Source organism: Carassius carassius, chromosome 19 (assembly GCF_963082965.1).
Source record: "Carassius carassius chromosome 19, fCarCar2.1, whole genome shotgun sequence".
NCBI lineage: Eukaryota > Metazoa > Chordata > Actinopteri > Cypriniformes > Cyprinidae > Carassius > Carassius carassius.
In genome coordinates, this window is record NC_081773.1 from 15,550,918 (window position 1) to 15,576,348 (window position 25,431).

At 36.0% G+C, this 25,431-nt stretch overlaps 3 protein-coding genes and 1 non-coding gene across 11 annotated transcripts in view; 2 read left to right on the plus strand and 2 right to left on the minus strand.

Moving 5' to 3' along the window:
- The window catches only part of LOC132095163 (leucine-rich repeat and calponin homology domain-containing protein 1-like), a 56,879-nt gene extending 44,975 nt beyond the window's left edge, over positions 1-11,904 (minus strand). Inside the window, exon 1 of one of the 7 annotated variants that reach the window (XM_059499960.1) lies at positions 11,501-11,896. In XM_059499960.1, the coding sequence (XP_059355943.1) occupies positions 11,501-11,729 (229 nt within the window). In that variant the 5' untranslated portion in view covers positions 11,730-11,896. Of the gene's footprint in view, positions 1-11,500 lie in introns of all 7 variants that reach the window. The other 6 variants (XM_059499962.1, XM_059499957.1, XM_059499958.1 and 3 more) reach the window with 6 other exon arrangements.
- Positions 11,905-12,718: 814 nt separating this feature from the next.
- On the plus strand, positions 12,719-20,560 carry rubcnl (rubicon like autophagy enhancer). Of its 2 annotated transcripts, XM_059499965.1 has the most exons (13): positions 12,719-12,889; positions 12,963-13,089; positions 13,253-13,894; positions 14,966-15,134; positions 15,700-15,754; positions 15,840-15,972; positions 16,181-16,314; positions 17,107-17,171; positions 17,260-17,498; positions 18,402-18,463; positions 18,632-18,785; positions 19,618-19,708; positions 19,924-20,560. In XM_059499965.1, exons 2-13 carry the CDS (start codon positions 13,084-13,086, stop codon positions 20,025-20,027), a joined length of 1,854 nt encoding a protein of 617 aa, XP_059355948.1. In that variant the 5' UTR covers positions 12,719-12,889; positions 12,963-13,083; the 3' UTR covers positions 20,028-20,560. The 2 variants fall into 2 exon arrangements, with proteins under 2 accessions (XP_059355948.1, XP_059355949.1); XM_059499966.1 differs by lacking the exon at positions 12,963-13,089 and having other exon boundaries at positions 19,924-20,559.
- A 155-nt stretch (positions 20,561-20,715) lies between these two features.
- Positions 20,716-20,825, minus strand: trnal-caa (transfer RNA leucine (anticodon CAA)). The gene is made up of 2 exons: positions 20,788-20,825; positions 20,716-20,761 (listed from the first exon to the last, which is right to left on the minus strand). It is a non-coding gene; the product is annotated as a tRNA-Leu (tRNA).
- A 2,362-nt stretch (positions 20,826-23,187) lies between these two features.
- Positions 23,188-25,431, plus strand: part of dnah7 (dynein, axonemal, heavy chain 7) — a 68,833-nt gene continuing 66,589 nt past the window's right edge. Inside the window, exons 1-8 of the mRNA XM_059499967.1 lie at positions 23,188-23,248; positions 23,409-23,532; positions 23,730-23,783; positions 23,869-23,959; positions 24,063-24,231; positions 24,322-24,412; positions 24,570-24,750; positions 25,007-25,079. Coding sequence (XP_059355950.1) covers positions 23,521-23,532; positions 23,730-23,783; positions 23,869-23,959; positions 24,063-24,231; positions 24,322-24,412; positions 24,570-24,750; positions 25,007-25,079 — 671 coding nt within the window. The 5' untranslated portion in view covers positions 23,188-23,248; positions 23,409-23,520. The remainder of the gene's footprint in view (positions 23,249-23,408; positions 23,533-23,729; positions 23,784-23,868; positions 23,960-24,062; positions 24,232-24,321; positions 24,413-24,569; positions 24,751-25,006; positions 25,080-25,431) is intronic.

Genomic DNA, 25,431 nt, shown 5'->3' on the forward strand with positions numbered 1-25,431 from the left:
AATATCCCGGAGTAATTCATTTACTCAAACAGTAGGCTACACTTACTGAACTGCTGTGAAGACCGAACTGAAGAAGAACACCGAGCAGAGTCAGATGACGAACGAACACGCCCACTGCTGGAGCAGTTCTCGTTCTCGAGTCAAGAACCGGTTGCATCGGTTTTCGCATCTCCAGTACACTGAACCAAGAATCGCTTCTGTCAGACGCGTCCGATTTGAGAACCGATGAGCTGATTCTCGTTCTCGATTCAAGAACTGGTTGCATCGGTTTTCGGATTACCAGTACACTGAACCGAAAACCGTTTCTTTCAGACGCGACCGATTTGAGAAACAATGAACTGATGATACTGCGCATACGTGTAATTTTTTAAGTATTTTGTTAAACATCGGAAAGTGAGATAAAATAACTATATTTAATTTTATTTTATTTATTTATTTATATTTTTTTTAAAGATGAATGTTTCTAATCTGTATATTATAGATTATGTATAGGCCAAAGGGGTTTTCAGGGAAGTTTGACAATAATTAAGACTCTAAAGACTCTAAAGACTATGACTATCTAAAGACTACTACAAAGAAAACCGAGGGCTTGAATGAAGGGCAGTCTGGCGAAACATAAGTTCATTTAATAACAAATACATCGCAGTGGATTATGTATAGTAAGTGGATCATGGTTTAAGCGCTGATGACACCTAATTTATTTACTTTATATCTTTACTTTATATATATTTGAATGTTTGATAGACGTGACGGCATTACGTCATCGCCAATGACGTCATTACGTCGAGCATAAAAGAACTGCTGAACCAGTTTTTTCAACCGGTTTATTGAATCGAACCGTCCGAAAGAACCGGTTTGCGGAAAAGAATTGAACTTCCCATCACTAATTAATGAGCATTTCAACATGTTGTGACAAGCCACTCAAGTGCACTTCCTTTAGAAGATGTTCTCCTAAAGCATCATACATGTTTATCTCCGTACATATTTTGTCACTGAAAACATCCCTGGTCATCTGCTTTTCAGACAATGAGTCTTTCCCAAAAGTTTGTTTAAGGACTGTTACACACCACCACATTTTACAGCGATCACATTCACAACATCATGCAATGCTTTGACACTCTTCCAAACCCAAGGAAACAAGGCCCTACAACAGGCATGTTCTGGCCATCGGGACTACCGGGAGATTCCTGGTGGGCCGCGGTCTGGTTGGGCTGGTGTGTTATGTATTTTGTTTTTAAATCATTATTAATCGCAAATATATTCGTAAGTATATTGTTGTATAGTCCAATTCTGGCCTTATGTGTCTCTCTCATGGAGCCGCATGATGCTGATGCGAGCTGCGAGACGTGACGTGTTCACTGCTCATTGGCCAATCAGAATCAAGTTCTAGCCTTGAAAAGCGGCCGCATTACAACTGCAACGAAATTCAATATGTTAAATAATAAAATATCTAAACGTAAAGGAGGGGCCGAAAGTTGAGAGACAGAAAACGACAAGCACTTGAGGCAGATGCCACCAAATGTGTCAAGATAAATAAATTATTTGCTGGAAGGCAAAAGACTTCAGTGAAGACGTCAGCAGGGCAGGACTTGCTGACATGCTGAGGTGAGACAGAAATGTAATGATACACATTAGCTACTGCATTGTTTTGTTTCAAAAAGTTAGGATATTCCAGCTGTAATATGTCACCACTGACTGATCAATATAAATGACATTTAAAATTCTCAGCTCTCAGGTTCTGTCCATTTTATTACAAAATTCAGACAATACCGTTTTGGCATTAGAAAATGTGACGTGACAAATCGCTTTAGCGCCTCAGTTCCAGTAAACCGATCATCTGTTACTTTCTGTTTAAAGATACAGTACAACTTACCGAAATGTATATATGCCTCATAAATAATATCGACCAATCATTCATCAGTCAGATCAGCAGGAGAACAATTATGTCACAGAACGTTACATTTACCTCAAGAAAGCCATTTAAAGACCATAGCAGGTTAGTTGAGAAAAATAGCCATAAGAAAGGAGTATTTTGCTAAATATGTGCACTATAGTACATATTTATTATATTTTCACCTGTCATTAAATAATTGTTTTTATAATGAAAACTGCATTATATTTAGTTTTAACTAGTTATTTTTAACCTTTAATAATACCAGCTGATGCTCTATGTCTCTGTATGTTTATAGCATTTATGTGAGATATATTTGTTCAATTTGTAATCAATTGAGGAAAAAATCCCTTAAAGTGCCAGGCAGAAGCCTTATACCTGTCGGCCTGTGTCATTAATGTGAACAAAAGACAAATAACTCACTGCTCTTGAATAACAGCTTTAACAAGGATATATATGTATGTATATGTATATATGTGTGTGTGTGTGTGTGTGTGTGTGTGTGTGTGTGTGTGTGTGTGTGTGTGTGTGTGTGTGTGTGTGTGTGTGTTAAGTGAAGTATTTTACATTTGATTATGCAATATCTATACCTGAAAACGGTGCTATTTATGATAATTTTTTCTTATTTTATTGCTGACTGTTCACTTGTCTTCATTAATGTTTGAACTTAATAGTTAGTGTTTATTGTGGTATTGAAATTGGAATTGTGAGATGACATTGCAGCTTATTTACAAAGAAAACAATAGCAATTGTATTTTTATTTATGTATTTATTTTTGGAAGGGCAAGTACAGTTTTGAACCCTAGCATTGAGCTCTACATTTGAATATATAAGCCAGTCTACTTCAAGGATTTTTAAAGGCCTTTGATTATGTTAAGAAAAATTAATTATAAATCACTAGACAACATTCTTTGTCTTAATTACTCTTTTATTTTATTGTAGATCAGTGGTCTTAATACTAGCCTACTATAAGCAGGTCAGAGGTAATTTGTGAATTAATATAAAATTTACATATTTAAAATAAAGCCTGATAAAATCATTTGCATTTTCTTTGTTTATTATTTTAATAGTCCTTTCTTGGTTTTGATAGTAATACATTCTAATCAGTAATGTTACATGCAGATTAATGTATGTATAGACATGTAGTGTGTGTGTGTGTGTGTGTGTGTGTGTGTGTGTTTGTGTGTGTGTGTGTGTGTGTGTGTGTGTGTGTGTGTGTGTGTGTGTGTGTGTGTGTGTGTGTGTGTGTGTGTGTGTGTGTGTGTGTGTGTGTGTGTGTGTGTGTGCGCACACATGTTTACATGCATAGTGGGCCGGTCTGGATGAAGTCCAGGGCTGATTTTTTGTCCCAGTCCAGCCCTGCCCTACAAAATTACTGTCTGAGCCAAAACCCTTCAGGACACACATGCCCCCGTTAAGTCACACACACATACCAGCACTTTTTAGAAATCTTCATCAAACCCTAAAGTGGCCTCAATAGTGTCTGAACAGTAATGATTTAGTGTGTAATACTTTACAATAAGATTCATTTTGTTACATTAGTTAATGTATTATGAACTGTGTTTTTAACATCATTTATTCTAGGTAAATGATTAATGTTTATCATTCATATGTAATCAATGTAATATTAATTTAACTGGAAATCTTACCATATTGATCATACATTTAGATAAGAACATTAACAAGATTAATAAAGCTGTATTTCATGTTTTCAGTTCATAATACTTAAAAAGAAAAATGAAAAAATTCTGTCATCGTTTATGAACTCTCCTCTGGTGAACACAAAAGAAGATATTGTGAACTGAAGAATGCATCTAAACAAACAGCTGCTGGAAGTCAGTGACTATTATTATATAAACCAGGCAGCAACTGTTTGGTTATCAAATATTCTTCAAAAATAGCTTGTGTTCAGAAGAAAAATCATACAGGTTTGGAACAACATGAGGGTCCCCCATATTGGATATTTCATTCAGTATGACAAAAATACTTGTTTGGAAACACTTTAGTATATGGACCAATTCTCACTACTAACTGGTTGCTTATTAGCATGCCTATTATGAAAATATTAACCTAATAACTGTTTATTAGCACATATTCTGTATGACTATATTCAACACCCCTAATACCTAAACTTAACAACTATCTTATTAACTATAAATAAGCAGCAAATTATGAGTTTATTAAGTCATATTAATAGTTTGTTAATACCAAGAATTGGACTTTTATATAAATAAAAACAAGGACAGTTATAAATTAATATAAAATGATTAATTCTCATTCTGTATGTTTTTCTTTATGTTTAATTTAAAATTAAATTAAATTAAATTAAATTAAATTAAATTAAATTAAATTAAATTAAATTAAATTAAATTAAATTAAATTTAATTTAATTTAATTTTCAATTAAAATAATAGTTACTGAGGGGAAAAAATATAATAGTTTTGATATACTCTGCTTGACTGAAACCTGGCTAAAACCAAATGATTATATTGGTCTAAATGAGTCTACTCCACCAAACTACTGTTATAAGCATGAGCCTCGTCAGACTGGTCGTGGTGGAGGTGTTGCAGCAATATATAGCGATATTCTCAATGTTACCCAGAAAACAGAACAAAGGTTTAACTCATTCGAAATACTTCTGCTTAATGCTACACTGTCAGACATGCAAAAGAAATCTATGGCTACTGTGTATAGACCACCAGGGCATTATACAGAATTCTTATAAGAATTTGCAGATTTCCTCTCAGACCTTCTGGTTACAGTTGACAAAGCGCTAATCATGGGAGATTTTAATATTCACGTTGATAATACAAATGATGCATTAGGACTTGCGTTTACTGACCTAATAAACTCTTTTGGAGTCAAGCAAAATGTCACCGGGCCCACTCATCGTTTTAACCATACACTAGATTTAATTATATCGCATGGAATCGATCTTACTGATATAGATATCGTACCTCAAAGATGATGTTACTGACCATTTCCTTGTATCGTGCATGCTGCGTATCACTGATATTAACTATATGTCTCAGCGTTACCGTCTGGGCAGAACTATTGTTCCAGCCACCAAAGACAGATTTGCAAATAGCCTGCCTGACCTATCTCAACTGCTATTTGTACCCAAAAATACACACGAACTAGAATAAATGACTAGCAACATGGGCACTATCTTCTCTAATACTTTAGAAGCTGTTGTCCCCATCAAATTGAAAAAGGTTAGAGAAAAACGTACTGTGCCATGGTATAACAGTAATACTCACTCCCTCAAGAAAGAAACTCGTAGTCTTGAACGCAAATGGAGAAAAACTAACTTGGAAGTTTTTAGACTCCCGTGGAAAACAGAATGTCCAGCTATAGACAGGCTCTAAAAACAGCCAGGGCTGAGCATATGCACATACTCATAGAAAATAACCAAAACAATCCAAGATTTTTATTTAGCACAGTGGCTAAGTTAACAAATTACCAGACGCCACCACTTGAAACATTCCATCAACGTTTAATAGTAATGACTTCATGAATTTCTTCACTGATAAAATAGTTAACATTAGAAATACAATAGCGAATGTAGATTCTACAGCGTCTAATACTTCAGTTTCATCTATCGCACCCAAAGATAAACTGCAGTACTTCACAATTATAGGACAGGAAGAGCTAAATAAACTTATCGCTGTATCTAGACCAACAACATGTATATTAGATCCTGTACCCACTAAATTACTGAAAGAGCTGTTACCTGTAGCCGAAGAACCGCTTCTCAATATCATTAACTCGTCGTTATCTTTAGGTCACATCCCAAAACCATTCAAGCTGGCGGTTATTAAGCCTCTTATTAAGAAACCAAAACTAGATCCTAGTGAACTGGCATATTATTGGCCTATTTCAAATCTTCCATTTATGTCTAAAATTTTAGAAAAAGTTGTGTCTGCTCAATTGAGCTCCTTCCTATGAAAAAAATTATCTGTATGAAGATTTTCAGTCAGGTTTCAGGCCCCACCATAGCACAGAAACTGCACTTGTTAAAATTACAAATGACCTGCTTCTTGCGTCAGATCAAGGCTGCATCTCATTTTTAGTTTTACTTGCTCTTAGTGCTGAGATAGATAGATTACAAAACTATACAGGTATTCAAGGGCAGGCTCTAAGATGGTTTAGATACTACCTGTCTGATCACTACGATTTTGTTTATTTAAATGGGGAGTCATCTCATTTAACACCAGTAAAATATGGAGTGCCACAAGGATCCGTCCTAGGTCCCCTTCTATTTTCAATATACATGTTGCCCCTTGGTAATATTATTGAAAATACGGGATTAGTTTCCACTGTTATGCTGATGATACTCAGCTATATATCTCAACGAGACCAGATGAAACTTCCCAATTATCTAAGCTAACAGAGTGTGTTAAAAATTTAAAAGATTGGATGACCAATAATTTTCTCCTATTAAATTCGGATAAGACAGAGATATAAATTATTGGACCAAAAAACACTACACAGAATCTTGTAGATTACAATTTAGACGTATATACAGTTACTTCCTAGCCTAGAAATCCAGACGCACCCTAGCGGCAGCAAAATGTATTTCGCAGCCTAGAGTACACATCTTGATGTAAGTCTGGCTGGCCAGGCTAGTTACTTCCTCTACAGTCAAAAATCTGGGTGTTATATTAGACAGCAACTTGTCTTTTGAAAATCATATTTCCCATGTTACAAAAACTGCATTCTTCCATCTTACAAACACTGCCAAGCTACGAAACATGTTACCTGTTTCTGATGCAGAAAAGCTAGTTCATGCATTCATGACCTCTAGACTGGACTATTGTAATGCACTTCTAGGTGGTTGTCCTGCTTCTTTAATAAAAAAAGCTACAGGTGGTCAAAAATGCAGCAGCTAGAGTCCTTACCAGGTCAAGAAAATATGATCATATTACCCCAATTTTACAGTCTCTGCACTGGCTACCTATTAAGTTCCGTATCAGTTACAAATTAATATTACTAACCTATAAGGCCCTAAATGATTTAGCTCCTGCGTACCTAACTAGCCTTCTACCATGCTACAGTCCATTACGCTCCCTAAGGTCACAAAACGCTGGACTTTTGGTAGTTCCTAGGATAGTAAAGTCCACTAAAGGAGGTAGAGCTTTTTCACATTTGGCTCCCATTCTCTGGAATAGCCTTCCTGATAATGTTCGGGGTTCAGACACACTCTCTCTCTTTAAATCTAGATTAAAAACGCATCTCTTTGGCCAAGTATTCAAATAATGCATCTAATAATTTGTGACTGCAGTTGTCTCTGATAAAATGCACATTCTAATTCTTTAGCTTGGGTTAAACTAATTAATTTTACTTTGTTGGAATAGCAGCTATGCTAATGAAGTGTCTATTTGTTTCTCTGTTTTGCCACGGGATTTACATAAAGCTCCAGTCTGAATCCAGAACACCTGAGAAGAGATGATGCTGACCCCTCAGAGGACCCCAGATGATGCTAACTCTGAATCAACAAACAGAACTAACAAATATTGCTACAAGTGTGATTGCATCATATAATAATTGCTGTTATGTTCATAGTCTGGCTGACTACATCTTGTATTATTTTTTCTGAAAAATCCTGTCATACGTGCACAAATTGACAGTAACCACTGATAAGCTACTACTAAACGTAATTTTCTGTAAAGCTGCTTTGTAATGATTTGTATCGTAAAAAAGCGCTATACAAATAAACTTGAATTGAATTGAATTGAAAAAATAAATAAGATTTCCGTTTTTGAAAAATACCCTACAGAGCAACAAATTGCTATGGATTCGTACATGTATGTACTTCCTTGCCTTGTTTTTGGGTTATCAGTGAATGCCTGGGCTTTGTAATGGGTGGTGTGCTGTTGCCATGGTGCATTAGCAAACACTCTGAAAGGTGTTGATTTAATGCATCTTTAATGCATAATGTTTATCCAAAGTGGTGTTGCCCAGAGATAAGACACACTCCTACACATACCCAATATTTGAAGGTTGGAGTATCTGTGTGTACATGTGTGTGGGTGTTATCCCATAATTCTTTTAACTACGCATTAAACACCCCTGCATCCACCCACCCAAGCACTGCAAGTACCATAGACAAAGGAAGCTGAACGTGAGATGAAGACCATCTCAGGGGTCTATACCACAATCTAATTAGCAGTTGTCACACTTAAAATAAACCCTGACTGTCGGCAAAAACAAAACCTGCCTCAGAGAGCTTGTCATAGAGAGGATTTGTGCTTGCCCATATTTATGGAAATGCTATCATGAGGAAGAGGGTTTGTGTTTGAGCAAATTTGGGTGTTTTAGAGGCCAGATAGTATACATTGTGTAACAAGGTCTGTGTGCATGCATGTGAGCTCAAGTGAAACGTACTTGTGTGGGTTGACAGCAGATAGGAGGTGAGAGTGAGTGGATGGCTTCATCGTAACATTATCATCTCGCGTCTATGGGAGAGTTGAGCACGGGTCACAGGTAATGAACATAGTGTATGCGTGCGAAGAGGAGTGTGTGGATCACACATGCCACCTCACATGCCGAATGGCTCTAAAAGCAACAACCAAGACAACCAAACAGACAAGATTGCATCAGGTTGTGAATAGCCCTGTGCTGCTTAAAACTGCAGTGCAACACTAGTGTGTTAGAGAACACAGAGCTGCTCTGTTTACTTGTGTGTCCCACTGATATGTTTAAACTGATGCACACAGTTTAATCTATTTTGTACTTTGCTGAGTAGAACTGCATTACAATAGAGTCCACTGCGTGATTCAGCTGGTTAACACACTCGCTTTTAAGGTGTTTTCATTAGGGATGCACTCTGTCGATAATGATAAGCCCATAATTATTTTCAGTTCATCAACAGACCAATGAATAATTTTAAAAATAAAGTATAATATTGTGAAAAAAATGTAAAATTAAAAAAAAATATTTTAAAACAAAATATGTATTCCTGTGATGGGAAAGCTGAATTTTCAGCAGCCATAACTCCAGTCTCGAGTATAACGTGATTCTTCAGCAATCGTTCTAATATAGCCTACTGATTTGATGCTTAACAAACATTTCTTATTCTTATTGATGCTGAAAACAGCTTAAGATTTAAGATTTTTTTTAAAGATTCTTTGATGAATTTGGTACATTTAGTACATTTTTTTGTATCACAGCATTACAATGTACACTATGACAATGGATATTAATTTTGAGATTTGCTAAATATTACATTTAACAGTGTTATTCAATTATGAGTGTTATTGAAGATGAAGTAAAAAATAGGGAAAACTAGCATGCACATACTACAACACACTACTGTGCATTTTAAACAGCTATAATCATAGCTGTATAACTATATAACAAATATATTGAGCTTTCACTTTCAGTTTTTATAGAAACTCCTCCTGAAATCTCATTTATTATATACAGTGTTGATGGTGATGACTAGCACGTCCTGAAGCAACATAACCAGGGCATCATCTACCCAAAGGACAGAGAGCTCAAGGATGTTAATACATAAAAAACTACACACTGGTTTGTTAGCAGTGGAAAATACCCAACGCCACCTATGAAACTCCAGTGAAATGGTAGAGAGTGCAGCAAAGAAAATGTGTGTGTGAGGACAACATGTCCCAGCTTGAAATATCTTGAGTCGGTTAAAAAACAAAAAACAATGACAGCTTCTGAGGAGATATATGAGCTGAAATCCACTGTGGAACAGGCACAGAAGACCTGAACGGGTCCTAACCAACACTCCTACTGAAGACACAAGTCTTCCTAAGGTCTTTTGAAATCTATCTAAATAAGGTCAACAATGCAGTGTGAGTAAATGTATCGCTTGGTCAATTTTCCTTTATTCATGGTAAGGATGACTTCATCTCTGTGAACTGTGACAACATGAGCAACTAAAATGATGACTGTTTAGTCACATAATAACCCTTAATACATTCCAAAAATCATAATGGACTGGGTGTTTAATTTTCTGCATTAAAGTCCTCCAGAAGACCATTTAAGAATGCTAGGAATTTGCAATTTCTACAGTCTGCCCTTTCCTGTTTCCTATTTTAGCTGCTCTCCGGCCTCCGAGCAGAGGGGAGAGCGGAGGAATTCACGGGGAACGGAAGCAGATCTCCCGCTCTCTCAACATTCCTAACTGTCATCTTGGCTTTCGCTGCAGCCGTTCATTATGACGACTACAGGGGACTGAATCTTTTCAGTGAACGAATCATTACCATGCAATGACTCGTTAACGGTTTATTTTGATACACGTGGAGTAAATTATAGAAGTCCCGCATAACATCACCAGAGAAATGTCTGTCATTTTCCAGTGCTGTCAAACGATTAAACAAAATAAAAGTTTTTGTTTACATAATATATGTGTGTGTACTGTATATATTTAATAAGTATATAAATACACACACACGTGCATGTATATACTTCAGAAAAATATGTTATATTTGTATATTAAATATATTAAGTATTATAGCTCTGCTCACGCCACGCCTCCAGGAGCTCGGCTTTTTCCGGAAAAAATCAGAAAGCTGTATTTTTCTTTTATAAATATGATAAAACTAAAGACTTTTTGGATAAATGAAGGATGCAGTACTACTCTATAGGTACTCAAGATTAACATGAGATTAGGTGAAACTGTGTATGTTATGTACCCTTTAAAAGCAAGGACTCCAGACCCTGGCTTGGACTCGTGCTTTGATCGACTTGGTAAAGTGAATAATTCAGTGACTCATTCACCACACACTGATAGAAACACTCACTGGTGTCTCAGAAAGATCTACTGAATGAATCATTTTGCTTAAGCGACTCAATCGATTCGACTCACTGAGATCCCTACCACTACTGACGTCACAGATCCCTACCACTACTGACGTCACATGCTTCGCCGAGATGCGTGTCTCATGTTGTTATTACCACAATAAGCAGTTCACAAGGTCATTCTTTCCGTTCGGGACATTTTGATAGAAAGCGTAAGTCTCCTCACGAGAGTGTCCTTAATGACAACGTCAATAAGTTGTCGGTTAATTATTCACGTCATGCAATAAAGAGTAAACAAGATAACTAATCCCTGCAGATCCCATGATCATCAGCCTTCAGAGTTCTGGTTTCAAAACACAATCCACAAATGCATTCATTTTCATTTCATAGGTATTGGTCTGTTCTGCTGAACTCCAAAGATGGAAATGAAAACCCCTGTCAAAAGTGCCAGGGGATTTCCATAGTACTCAGGATGTGGACAAGCTGGTCACATATGACGTCTTATTATGGACAGTAATAATATCCACTACTTTAGTACCACACATCCTCAAATCTCCGAGCTGGGTGTATATAATAGACAACTGAAGAAGCCCACTTTTTTATCCTGTCTGCAACATGTTCTGTAACATTTATATAGAGACTGAGTCTGACACAAATATTTCATCCGCTTTCTGTTGAGTTGACTACAGTGGAAGTTTTAAAAAAGCCAAAACATCTTTAAGTGGTCAACACGACAAAACATATTTTAGGAAACATTCCCGTTTGAAACTATCCTAAGCTCATCTGACCGAGCAGACGCAGTGTGCTAAACACAAATAAAGCATCACTTCATCACGTTACCTGCTTCCACCGTATCCGTTAGGTCGTAATTAGCTGCTGTCCGGGGGAATTCTTTCAGTTTTCTTGTGCTGAGATTCAGAAATCCGGAGTTCGCCGCATCCTCCAGAGCTCTCTCCAAACCCCGGTTGAAAGGCAGGTTCGTATTGGAGCCCAGTCCGCTCAGGTTCGTCTGTATTGCGGCAGAGGGCAGCTGGGAATGAGGACGGGGCTCCGGTCCCAGCGTCGCCATGTTCGCCCCGTCGGGAAAAATAAAAAAAAAAAAGCTCTTCGAGAGGCTCTGCGATCGGTATATCCCAAAGAAAATGTGCTGGTCTCAGAAGCGGTGGGTGAATTTCCTCCTAGTGCGCTATCTGACTGTCCATAACGCGTCTGCGCAGTTTGTTTATGGACCTGAGCGCGTGCCAATAACGGGCTTTGATTGCTTTTACTACAGCGCCATCTGCTGGACGCGAACAGCAGCTGCAAACAAATGGTGGCGATGAGTAGAATGCTTTTAGAAAACTTAACTGAATGGATTATAAAATATTAAAGCTTCACCTTTTGGGAATTCATCGTTGTTATACCAAATGTTATTAAACACACAATAAATGCATGGTCTCTTTTTACTGTCATAATATATATATATATATATATATATTTATATATTTATATATATTATATATATATATATATATATATATATATATATATATATATATATATATATATATATATATATATATATAATTATAACTCATAATATGACTAAATAGTAACATCAAAGTAAAATATTAAGATTTATATAATAAAATATCATGTTATTATACAGCACACACAAGTTTAATAATAAGATAATCATAATAATTAGTTTTAATTTAAAACCCTATGTGTGCTGAGCTACAATAAAATAATATGTTACTTTTTAAAGTTAATTGTGCATATTATTGTTTTATTTATTTATTTTTGATAGATTCTTATACTAAAGTCAATTTGAGTCGTCAATGTTACACATGAATTAACATTTTTATGAATTGATCAGACTGAGGACTGAGAAGAACAACGCCATCCTGGAAGTATTTGTCCCATTCTGAACGTTCTGAAAGTGCACCTAGAGGATTTTTAATGGGACATAAAACATATTAAACCACTGAAACAATTAGGTTGTAATACTTTAATGTTTTTACTTTAAAACTTTATGTTTGCTCTTACTTTAGTTATATATGGTATGTTTCCCCCATTATACTTGTCATCTAATCAAGCAAGTTAGACACTGTTCTGCTTCTCTAAAGGCATCGTAAGCCTACATTGGCTATTTTTTAGAGACTGAGGAAGTGAAACTGCTGGAGACTTATCAGATCATATCATAAACGAAAGCTGCAGCTTTTCTTCTTGTTTCCCGAACGAAATATGGTGAGTTTTACTGGCTCTTATCTGTCTGCTAGATCAACTATCACATAATCAAACACGAAGTCTTTATTCTCAGCTGTATGTCAGGATCATTGTGAAACACTGATACAGTTTACAACCTTCACATCGTTGCAGTTGTGAATCTTAAAAGCATAGATCGCCCAAAGTCTTATTTTGGATGAAAGGGTAAACTGGTTATGCAGGTTTGGAACGACATGGAACATTCTTTTAGTGATTTGTAGTATCTCTCAGTGATATGTAGCCTACTTAGACAGGCTGATGGTATAAAATATACTATTTGTTTAACCAAAACGGTTTCCCTTTATCTCAGAGCGTTTTACTGTTCTTTCCTCTCTCATCCTACAGGCAAATGTGGGTAAAAGCTGTCGCTTTGTTAGCTGGTTAGTGAATTCTGATTTAAATCACCCCGACAGCACTGATGATGATGATGATGATGATGATGATGGTATTTCTGAAGATGGACTGAAGATGTGTGAATGTAACACTCCAGTCGCTGAACTGGATTCAGGTCTGTTTGAGCCTGAGGAAGAGTACCATCTACCCCGGAGCAGCCCTGTCATATCCCGCAAGAGACAGAACACAGAGACAGAAAAACAGTTTGGTCTGTCTTTGACACCTCCAATATGGGAACTATCTATCTCCCCAACTGTGAAATCTAACTGTTCAAGTCTGCATAGACTGGTAGAGTCCAGTCGCTCAGAGGAAGAGAGAAACCTTGATCACGGTGTTTCACCCAAGGGCTCTTCAGGACACACACAGCTCCTCTCAGATAACCATGGCACAGTGACAGGAGTTTCACCTGTCTCTAAGGACATTCGCAGCCACTCTTTTGTTTCTGGGCGATTGCATGAGGGTTTGCAGTCAAAGACTAAAAGAAGAGCCTGCTCTGACCTCCCACCAGCATCTGTTCAGAGGAGCTCAGACCGAGCTAAGAAACATGGGTCATGTGTAGATCACTTCACTGCAGACTTCTACAGTCTGGACCAGGTACACTGTAAAAAAAATGATTTCTTGAATTTACTTAAAAATATAGTGCATTATTTTTGCAAGGCACTTTTTAAGCATTTTCACATAGAATTTCTAACAACATTAACTAAGAAACTTCAGCAGTACCTAAATATTTGAGGATCCTTATCAAAATTTTGCTTAAATGTCAACTTTCAAACAGTGTTGCCAACTCATTTTCAGGGGAAGTTGCTAAAGGAAGGTCGATTTGTTACTAAAAGTTGCTAAATGACATTGTGATGTCATTGCATGATGACATTATTACGTAATTATGAAGCAAAATTACATCAAATCTCAGGAAACAAATATTCTATGTGTTCATTTAGGTTAGTTCATGAAATTATATAAAATTATATATATATATATATATATATATATATATAAATAAAATAAAATATAATAACTGTATTTTTATATACAACATTGAATTATTGAACAATTACAATTTATTTATTTTTATTATTAGATAGTAAACTAATAAAACTACACATTCTGAACAATTATAGTTTAAGTATTAGCAGTTAGTTCGTATAAAAATAGGCCACAATCTATTATATTAATATGAAGGAATTTTCCATATTTATTTTTTAATCTGCATTTTAAATTCGCACTGCATTTTGTGTTTTCAGATTACAGGGTTACAATGGATAATGAATAATTGATAACGGATAATGTCCTGGAAAAAAACTAGTACATGCTACTAACAAAGTGTATCATAAATGAACAATTATTCAAAAATTCAATTATTATTATTAAATAAAAAAATTGCAAATACCACCTAACTTAATTCTTGTAATGTGTGTACTGCTAGGGATCTTTGGTTTCCTCATTTTGTGTAGTTTAGATGGAAAATGTGTGCCTTTTTATCATTTGAGTCACTTATCAAAAGTTTCTAAAAGTTGCCACAAAAAAAAAAAATGCTAAAATGACAACTAGATAATTACAATTACACCCTAGAGGATTTTGGTAAATCCCGCTTCTGTTTTAGATGTCTTGTATTATAATTTTTGCAATGTAAAGTGTGTATTATTTATTACCATTGTTTATGTGCAGGAAAATGCTCATTTTGTGGTTGTGGATATGGTGCTGGAAATGTTGGAGGCCGTGAAATGGGTCGTCTGTTTGCAGCAGTTAAAAAACACTCATCCTCATCAAGACAGATGTGAAAAACCATATACCTCAAAAACTGACTCAATCTATTCCTTTGACAGCGGGTTTGAGGGTAAGATTGCAGCAAAGCCTTGTGTCATCCACATGTGATGTGGTTCAGACAAAGATCAGATAATGCTGACCTGCTCTCTGTAAAACAAACAGCTCATCATTAATTAGCATTTACTTCTGCAGTATTTTACTTTTCAAATGTGTTTTGTTTTGGACAAGTGTTTGTCTGAAATCCCCTTTACATGTAACCTTTTACAATAATGTTCAAATGTTAACATTAGGTAATGCATTTAATTAACTGTTGTTTTTAGTTGATGAATATTTGATCATTTAGTAGATATGCTCTAATTCCAAGTATCATCCATTTAAACACAACTGGTGCCATCTTATGTCTCAGTTATGTAGTGGATCAAGATGAATGTTGTATTACATTTATTACATGCCAAAGTATAAAACACTTTTTTTAAGCTGCTACCTAAATTACATAACTATAAAGTAAATGCATTTGTAGATAGCCTATAGTCATAATGCTCATCTCTTCATATTCTGATGCAAATGTAAAGGAAATCATGCTGGTCGTATAGGAAGTGCATTTAGTTCTTTTTTTTATTTCTTTTCTCTGCCAGACGACAGTGCCCCCAAACTATCTTCAAACAGATACTCCCTGGCTTCTTTTCAGAGGTATGCAGTGAATTCTGCACTTAAAAAGTCAGGTCACTGTGTTTGTTTTTTTTATGCATAAATTCAAGCATTGTTTTATTTGCAGTTGTCTACAGAGCTCCGAAATGCAGTGTTCTGCAGAAGATTTAGCCCACCATTTGGTGTCAGAGTTCAGGAAGCAGTGGTTCCCCTCCGAGCTACTGCAAAACCCTGACAACCTCGACTCTGCTCTGCAGGAAGTGAGAATGGTTATGCATAAACACACAATCATGCAACGAGCACACACAGGTGCAGCCACAGAAACAGACACACATCTCCCTTCATCTGCCACATTCTGTACACACATGAAACATTTTTAAGGACACAGGACATTCATTTTCACTATATTTTAATTAGTACTAATAATAAATAAAAACACGTCCACACACACTTTGGCCTTTTCCACAGGTCTCTGTCCCTTTTATGGCGGATGACAGGATCCGTCTGACTGAAGAGATTGTGCAGAAGACCAGAATGAGAGGAACATTGACCTGGGCTCCACCCAGATTTCAGATCATCTTCTTTGTCCAACCAACACACAGGTCAGTAAGACCATCATATCCACATTAACATTCACGAAAGCTTGACTCTCTTGGTCAGTTTTACACTTATGAAGAACTTTAGCATCTACTTTAGCATTTACTTAATATAAAGAATATACTTAAGTTCAAACTGAATGTACATTTAACTGCAATCATTTCTAATTTAAATTTATTTTTCTAAACGTATTTATATTAAAATTATATGTAACAGGTGCTTCAAATGCTTTTTGACATAATTAATTGGGACTTCATATGTAGCTGCCAAATTCTGATTTATGTTAAAGTACTGTAAGGAATTTAAAATATAATCTTGTTTCTACTGAAACTTGAAACTTTTCATGTATTTTAATATATTCGTAATTGGTCATTTGCAATGGCAAAGCTGCATGAGATTTATTTACTCTAAATTGAATATTCAATAACAATCCATAGTTAAAAATAAAATCATGTATATATATATATTTTTTTTTTTCTTTTTTTTTTTTACATGCTTTAGTTTGTTTGTCAGCACAATAAACAATGTACATTTTTTAATTAAAGAAAAGATTAAATTAATTAAATGGTTTAAACAAATTTTAAATCAAACTTTTAATTTGACTTTATTTCAATGCACACTTTTTAAAATTATATTTTAAGAAACGGTCACAAAAGTGTACTCTTTTAAAATGCATTTAAGTGGTATTTTATTTGATGAACTTTTCATTCTCTGCAAGTACAGTTTTTAAAAATGCACATTGATACAGGCATATTTCTTTTTCACAAAAGGTAAATATTTGTTTATCTGTTTATCAGGCGCAGTGATGTTATTGCTACCCAGAACTTCCTGTGTGCAGGCTGTGGTACTAAAATCGAGCCCAGTGAGTAATAAAGCTGCTCCTACAGTATATGAGCCATGTGATCCAAAGCTTTGAGTCCTCTGACATTAGGCCTTCACTCTCTCCCAAGGGTATATGAAGAAGTTGCGGTATTGTGACTACCTGGGTAGATACTTTTGTGATGGCTGCCACGGAGGTTTGGAATCAGTTATTCCAGGTCGGGTTCTGAATAACTGGGATTTTGCACGATATCCAGTTTGCCATTTCTCCAAACAGTTACTGGACTCTATATGGCAACAACCGCTCTTCAAACTTACAAGTGTGGCCAAGAACCTGTACAGTCAGGCCAAAGAGCTGCAGCGTTTCAGAGTGAGTGCTTCATTCTGCCCTGGTGCGATAGAAGTAATGTTAATCACAGAATAATCATTAAAGTACTTTTGTTAAAAGTATAACTATAAATTCTGATCAGATGCCTCAAGTTGGCTGTTAGCTAGAAGTTTTTGAATTGAAATTTTTTGTTTTTAATTACACTTCTTTCATAGGTTTGGGGTCAGTAAGAAAGAATCTATGTTTTTGAAAGAATCTTTGCTTTTAATGCTTCGCCAGACTACTTTTATTTTATTTTTATTTTGTAAATCAAAAATGCAGTTAAAACAGAAATATTGTGAAAATATTTTAACATTTTTCTATTTGAACTAATTTATTTCACGAGCAAGGACCACGCCACAATCAAATATGTAAATGAATCGGGTTTTTTTTTTGTGTTCAGAATGTTAGAGATAAGTTGGAAGAGGATGAAAACGTAAAAGGGATCTAGGATGATGGTCAGGTTGATCTGGGCGTCTGGAATTGATGGCCCGGAGAGACTCAGGATGGCGGTATCATCACATTTGTATATTTAGGCCAGACGATTAGGACCCTCCGATGCAACCTGAAAAGAATAACGATAGCTGATTTGATTAAAGGGGGGGGGGAGGGGGGGTTCGAGAAAAAGAGACAAACAGCTCCTTATGCCATGTCCTGATATATGGAGGATTCAGGAAGTGAGGTGATTGGTGGAAGTGTGACCTCGCTCCCGAACCTCAGTTAACTAGTTGACTTTATTTTAATTTATGGTGATGGCAAAGCAGAATTTTCAACAGCCATTACTCCAATCTTCTTTTTGTAGAGTGTTTGCATTGTGTAGCTTTTTGTAAAGCGTCTGTATCTCTTTTAACGATTTCAGGCCAATCAGGCAGCATCATATTAATTGTGTGTTATCATTTATTTTAGGAACAACAGGAGCAACTTGTATCCATTAAAAAACTTCTGAGCGCATGCAGACTATCAGCTGGGTGATTTACTAGCCCTCTTGTTTCTGACATGTTTAAATACAGAGAATTCATAATGAACATTCTTGGCAGATAAATGTAGCCTTAAAACAACAGAATATGATATTTCTTTAATAGAGTTGGGTGTGGGTAGGTTTTGACACATTTTTTGACACTTGTTTCTCTAACCAGAGTACTTGACGAGTTTGAACAACTTCCTGCTCATCTGATACAGGAACTACATCTCTTCTCAATGCATGACCTCATCGGGGTAAAAAAGGGTCAGCTCTGTACCCTAGTGAAAGCATTGATACAGTCTGCTGTCACTCACATAGACATCTGTGAGGTTTGTCCAGCTTTTATTTGCATGCACACACACACACACACACACACACACACACACATATATATATATATATATATGTGTGTGTGTGTGTGATATGTGTGTGTGTGTATTTAGAAAAATGTATGTGTATGTGTGTATTTAGAAAAATTGACACTTAAAACTGGTTTTGTGGTGCAGGGTCACACACACACACACACACACATATCACATATATATATATATATGTGTGTGTGTGTGTGTGTGTGTGTGTGACCCTGCACCACAAAACCAGTTTTAAGTGTCAATTTTTCTAAATAAATAAGCTTTCCATTGATGTATGGTTTGTTAGGATAGGACAATATTTGGAAATCTGAGGGTGCAAAACAAATCTAAATCGCCCTTGAAGTTGTCCAAATGAATTATTAACAATGCATATTACTAATCAAAGTTTAAGTTTTGATATATTTACTTTACAGTAGGAAATCTACAAATTATCTTCATGGAACATGATCTTTACTTAATATCTTAATGATTTTTAGTACAAAAAGAAAATCTTGTTTTTTTGGTTTTGTGGTCCAGGGTCACACACACACACACATATATATATATATATATATATATATATATACTAGAGGTGGAACAATATATATATATATATGGATGTACTGTATGTATGTATGTGTATGTGTGTGTGTGTGTGTGTGTGTGTGTGTGTGTGTGTGTGTGTGTGTGTGTGTGTGTGTGTGTGTGTGTGTGCGTGTGTGTATATGATGCCCACAACTAAAATAATAAATGTATACATATATAGTGATTGAGAGTATTTAACAGTCCTTGTCTCTATTGTGTTCTTCAGCTGTGTCAGGCCAAAGGTTTTATCTGTGAGTTCTGTCACGGGGAGGACGTGCTTTTCCCTTTTCAGAGAGACACCTGCACTCGCTGCCAAGGTCAAACATTAACATACTACAACTATTTTCAACAGACTCTGTTAATAATTACTTTCAAAGTCTTGAGACTTTTGGAAGCAATTTTTTGTCCACCTTGGGTTATAGTGCTTAATCATTTAGTAGTCAGTGGAAGATGAGAACTAAACTGATATAAGGCCATTCCTGTATTTCATTAAATGACATTTGCTTGTACCTTGGATTTTTTCTTTATTCAGACTGCAGAGCCTGTTTCCACATCTCATGTTTCCGTGATGAATCATGTCCCAAATGTGCCAGACTGCAAAAACGAAAGACACTTCAGGAAGACATCAATTTATGAATTATTTTACATGCATTTTAAAGCTTTTAGAGTTCTTGGACTGGTCAGCTACTGACATGCATTATATGCTGTAATTTTATAAAGCATAGATTAATATATTTTTCATATTGTTTGATGTTGTACATTGCATTTCCATTATGTAACAACAAACATTGCAGTGTGTGAACACAGAGACGTGCCAACATCTATTATGGTCATATTTTGAGTGGTTACAGAGAATCAGGATTCATTTGAGAGCCAGAGAATTTGTTCACTCAGATTTATAAAACACACAGCTGAAATTTGAACATTAAAATTCATCTGTACACATTTATTCTTATTCCCTGACTATACAAAATGTTTCTCCCCCCTCTATTCTCACCACTGGATCTTTTCCACCACATCTCAAATTATGGAACAAATTCTGTATAGTCGAATTTACATTTTATATTATTTAATATTAAAAATGATTATTTTCATGAAATATTTCATTTATTATTATTTAATCATTTTAGAATATAAGACTAATATATGTTTAAGATTTAAGAACTGAGTCAAGGGTAAAAAATAAATAAATCTACAGGCAATTATATAGAAAAGTGTCCTATTTAAATTTGTTGAAAAACAACCTCAGGATCATAGAAACGCTCAAAATGAAAGTATAGTCCTGTTATTTAAAGGATTCATGAATCGACAAAAAAAAACATCTTGTCAGAAGTGGGATTCGAACCCACGCCTCCATTCGGAGACCAGAAAGCCCGCTTCACAGGAAGGTATGAACCTTGAGTCTGGCGCCTTAGACCGCTCGGCCATCCTGACACACGTCATCCAGCGCACTGATGCCTTTCTGTCCATTTATTAGTGAACTTTCTTTTACGACGGTTATTTCAAATGTTTTAGATGTTAAGAAACGAAGTGAATACTTAACCTAACCCAGAAACAGACGTACGTAATACTCGAGCGCTCACGTTAGCATTAGGCTATCGATAGCCAAAGTCCCTAGTCTTTGGTATAGCAGAGCATGAGAGCAAAACTTACAGCACCTTCAAACAGCGCTTACAACACAGAGACAATAAAAACCATTATAAACAGAATACAGAATAGTAAAACAGTTTCTGGGTGAAGATAAGGGCGTAAGAAAGCGTTTATGTGCTGATGCACTGATCAGAATTCGGAATCATTCAGACTTGTTTTTCTTTTTTTTTTATTGTTTAGAACAGAAATGTTTTTACAATGACTTTATATATATATATATATATATATATATATATACACACACACACACACACACACACACACATACATACATACACATTCATTAGAGATTCGTTGTTTATGATGTTGTTTATAAATATGCACAGCATAAAACATCAAGAGTAACTCTCGTTCATAATATATAACATCATTTTGTAAAGTTTAGCTAGTTAAATTATGCAGACAATAGTAAAAGAAAATGTAAATATAAAATGTTTCAGTCCCTCAAAAAAAAAAAGTGTTTCAGTTGTGTAAACGCTCCCTCTGGTGGTTGCAGGACTGGAGCAGGTTGTTCCCTTTAGGAACTTAAATGAAACAATGACCACCGTTTTTTTATTTATTTTATATTAGCGTTTTTTTTTCCTTTTGTACTGACCAGTCGTACATTTATTCCATTTCTAAGGCAGGACGATTTTTCATCACAAGCATGGTGTCAAGCAGGATTTTGGGGGCAATTCCAGAAGCACCAGCTAAGATAAACAGCACAGCCTTTTTATATTGTGTATCAGCCATAAAAAACCACAAAGTATCTGTTAAGTACCTGTTAAACTCAAAGGCACTCATAAACAGCCTCATGCAGTGCGTGATGGCCTCAGAGAGATGGGTTTCCTCTGGAGAGATGCTCATCATGTACTGATGAAAGAGCAGCAGGGGTCTGATGCCAGAGCACTGTAATGTTGACTCTGATTGATGGCACTCAGCCGCGGCGAGGGGTTAATGAAACTGTGTCTCTTTTCCCTCTTTCCCCCCATCATGCATATGCCTTCATTTCAAATATTTCATGCTTGTCAGTAGTTTATTTCATTTATCTCACTCTCTCTTTCTCCGCGTCCTCTAGAGGGTTTCTGTACTTCTTGTCTTTTATGTTTTAAGGTTGTTTATCCCTCTTTGATTGGGTGACCAGGAATAGTATAGCTATGAGAAAGTTTTGCACAAGTTCTGTTTGGAAGAAAGAAAATGAAGAAGAACCCAAGCATCCAGAACACTGAAAGTGTGGTGTCTTTGTGTGAGTTGGAGTTTAGGCCTAAGTATGTCTAAATAAAGAACAACTTGTTACTCTGTTGTAGTCCTTATCTCATGACACAAACTGTTTGATTAATTGTATTGTGACTAATCACATACTTAACTGAAGAAACAGAGGCATGCTAGGTGCATATATATGCAGTTTTTATATGTAGGATATTACCTTTGTGTCTAAAATGTATCCACATTATCTAAAATGTTACTTTATTAATTAATTAATTAATTAATTTTGTTACATACTTATTAACGACATACTTATTAATATATATATATATATATATATATATATATATATATACAGTACAGATCAAAAGTTTGGACACACCTTCTCATTCAAAGAGTTTTCTTTATTTCATGACTATGAAAATTGTAGAGTCACACTGAAGGCATCAAGGGCTATTTGACCAAGAAGGAGAGTGATGGGGTGCTGCGCCAGATGACCTGGCCTCCACAGTCACCGAACCTGAACCCAATCGAGATGGTTTAGGGGTGAGCTGGACCCCAGACAGAAGGCAAAAGGGCCAACAAGTGCTAAGCATCTCTCGGGGAACTCCTTCAAGACTGTTGGAAGACCATTTCAGGCGACTACCTCTTGAAGCTCATCAAGAGAATGCCAAGAGTGTGCAAAGCAGTAATCAAAATAAAAGGTGGCTACTTTGAAGAACCTAGAATATGACATATTTTCAGTTGTTTCACACTTTTTTGTTATGTATATAATTCCATATATAATTCCACATTTGTGTTAATTCATAGTTTTGATGCCTTCAGTGTAAATCTACAATTTTCATAGTCATGAAAATAAAGAAAACTCTTTGAATGAGAATGTGTGTCCGGTATTTATATATACGTGCATGGGGCGGGCACTGTTACATTACGTCACATGTGTACTAGTCGTCGCGCTTCCTTGGTTACCAGCCTAGCAACGCCAATACACTTTCACAAGCGGAGTTACTGAACGCAAACAGGTAATGTTAAAAAACTAAACCTTTTAAACTTATCTTAACAACAACGTACAAACACATTTCCAATTAAATTATCGTGTTTAAGTTATTGCGCAACCGGCAGACCGTTGGACAGGTGACGAGCTGTGTTTTTATAAAAAGGTGCCAAACTCTCTTCTCACAGCTGTGTTGACATCTGCAAGACACGGCGCAGCTTCGTTTTAAAATGTGAAAACGACAAATCTAATTCCAGTTCCGACCAGTTCAATGTAAAGACGAAAACCAAAGTGCTGAACATGGAGGTGCTGGTGAGTAAAAGTGAAGTTTTATATAAGGCGAATAGATTCTGTTTATTGTTAACGTACTTTCTTATGAATAACTTATCGTAGAATGGCTGTCACAGGGAGTGCATGATATACACTATTAACTTACAACACAAATTCCTAACAATAATAATTCTCACAATGAACATCTAATATCTTCCTTTTTTCCCTTTGGTAAAAAGAACCCCCCCAAGAAACCAGATAAAACTGTTGGTCTTTTACCACAGATACAGCAGGTAAAGCCTGGCACACATCCACCATATCTTTTTAAGTCAAGATTATGTCTTCTCAACTAACAACAGTGTGGCTTGTGACCTTTAGGTTCGGTCAAAACCTCGGTGGCATGAAGCAAGCCCTAGCTTTAGACTAAAGGGACAATCTCAAGAGGACACCCTTGGCTCTTTGCTCTCTAGTATGTGATCCAATGTATTTTGATTTATGAAACACATATACTATATTACATTTTCAATCCAGACTATAATATCTGTGAGAACATATTTCAAATTTCCCTTAAGGAGATGTGCAAGGAACAGGGGTACACTGGGGTCAGACTCGTCATCGAGGTCCACAGCACTTGGGGACCAAAGATGGAGGGCTTTCTGGACCTTCTTACAGGCATCGTGGCGGTGTCCAACCCAAGAGGGATCGTGAGCAGTTTCGCAGTTCTCTCGTCAGCATTATTATGTGGGTTTGATTTGCATAAAGATGAGTTCTTGATGATAAATTGTACCTGTCACATACAGTATAATCACTAAAAGAACAATATGATTTCAGGCACCGTGAAGATGCCATTGCTACGTCCATCACAGAAAACAGCACCCCATCCACTTCAGGATCGCCTACTGCTGCAGAGAAGGACATTTTGGTAAACAATGACTTTTTATCTGCATGTTCATTTTAGTTCAATTTTTTTTAATCTCAGATGTGAGACATTCGAATAAAAGGTAATCATTCCATCCTGTATTAACATTACTGTATGTCCTTATGCCATTTGGCCACAAACATTGTGTCTTGTCTTTCAGAGGTACTACTATTACATCCGCAATGGGATAGGCACAGAGGACGTGGCAGCTATGGAGGACTCTTGGCTTAAGAATGTTCTTGCTTTAGTCCCAGAACACCTGAAGAGTTTGAGTGGAACCATTGAGACTCTCTCAGATGAGATGAGAGAAGACTATCTGCTCAGTGTCAAAAAGGCCATAGGTATGCTCTTCTGTTTGGCTAATCTGGCAGTTTGCAAAGGAGACACAGTAGATTTAAAAATTTCAGAGCACAGAGATCTTGGAGAACATTTTTCACAATGCCTCTGAATAAAATCTGATGTTTAGTCTAGCTGCTTGTTCCTACAAGAAATACCTTACTGTCAATTTTAATAAGCAATCATTTTAACAAATAATTTTTAGTCTCTGTGCTACATGACATGACCAAGTATTGTGTGTGGTGTTGTCCTCTGCTCCAGTGGATTTTGTGCTGCAAGACCCCAGAGAGAATCAGGAGTCCAAAGCTAGAGATCTCCCTGCACACAGACAAGAGTGAGTCCTGCTAAATTCCTTTTAGTGTACAAGACACATGACAAATGATATCTCTTAGGCATAAAACTGACCATAAGGCATTCTAGTTAATGGTGTAGTAAATTTGTCAAAATAATGCAGATTCTTGAAAGTAATTGCTTTCTTCTGAATTTAAATTTTAGCTTACATTATGTGATTTGTGACTTTGATGTACCAAGAACTTCTGTGGTATCAGTACTTTAAAATTTCATTTGATCCCCTTCTTCTAATCCCTGTTAGCGTCCTTTACTGTAGCAATAGTTGATATATATAGTTTATATATATATAGTTGATATATATATAAAATGTTTAAAAATATATATATTTTGTCAAT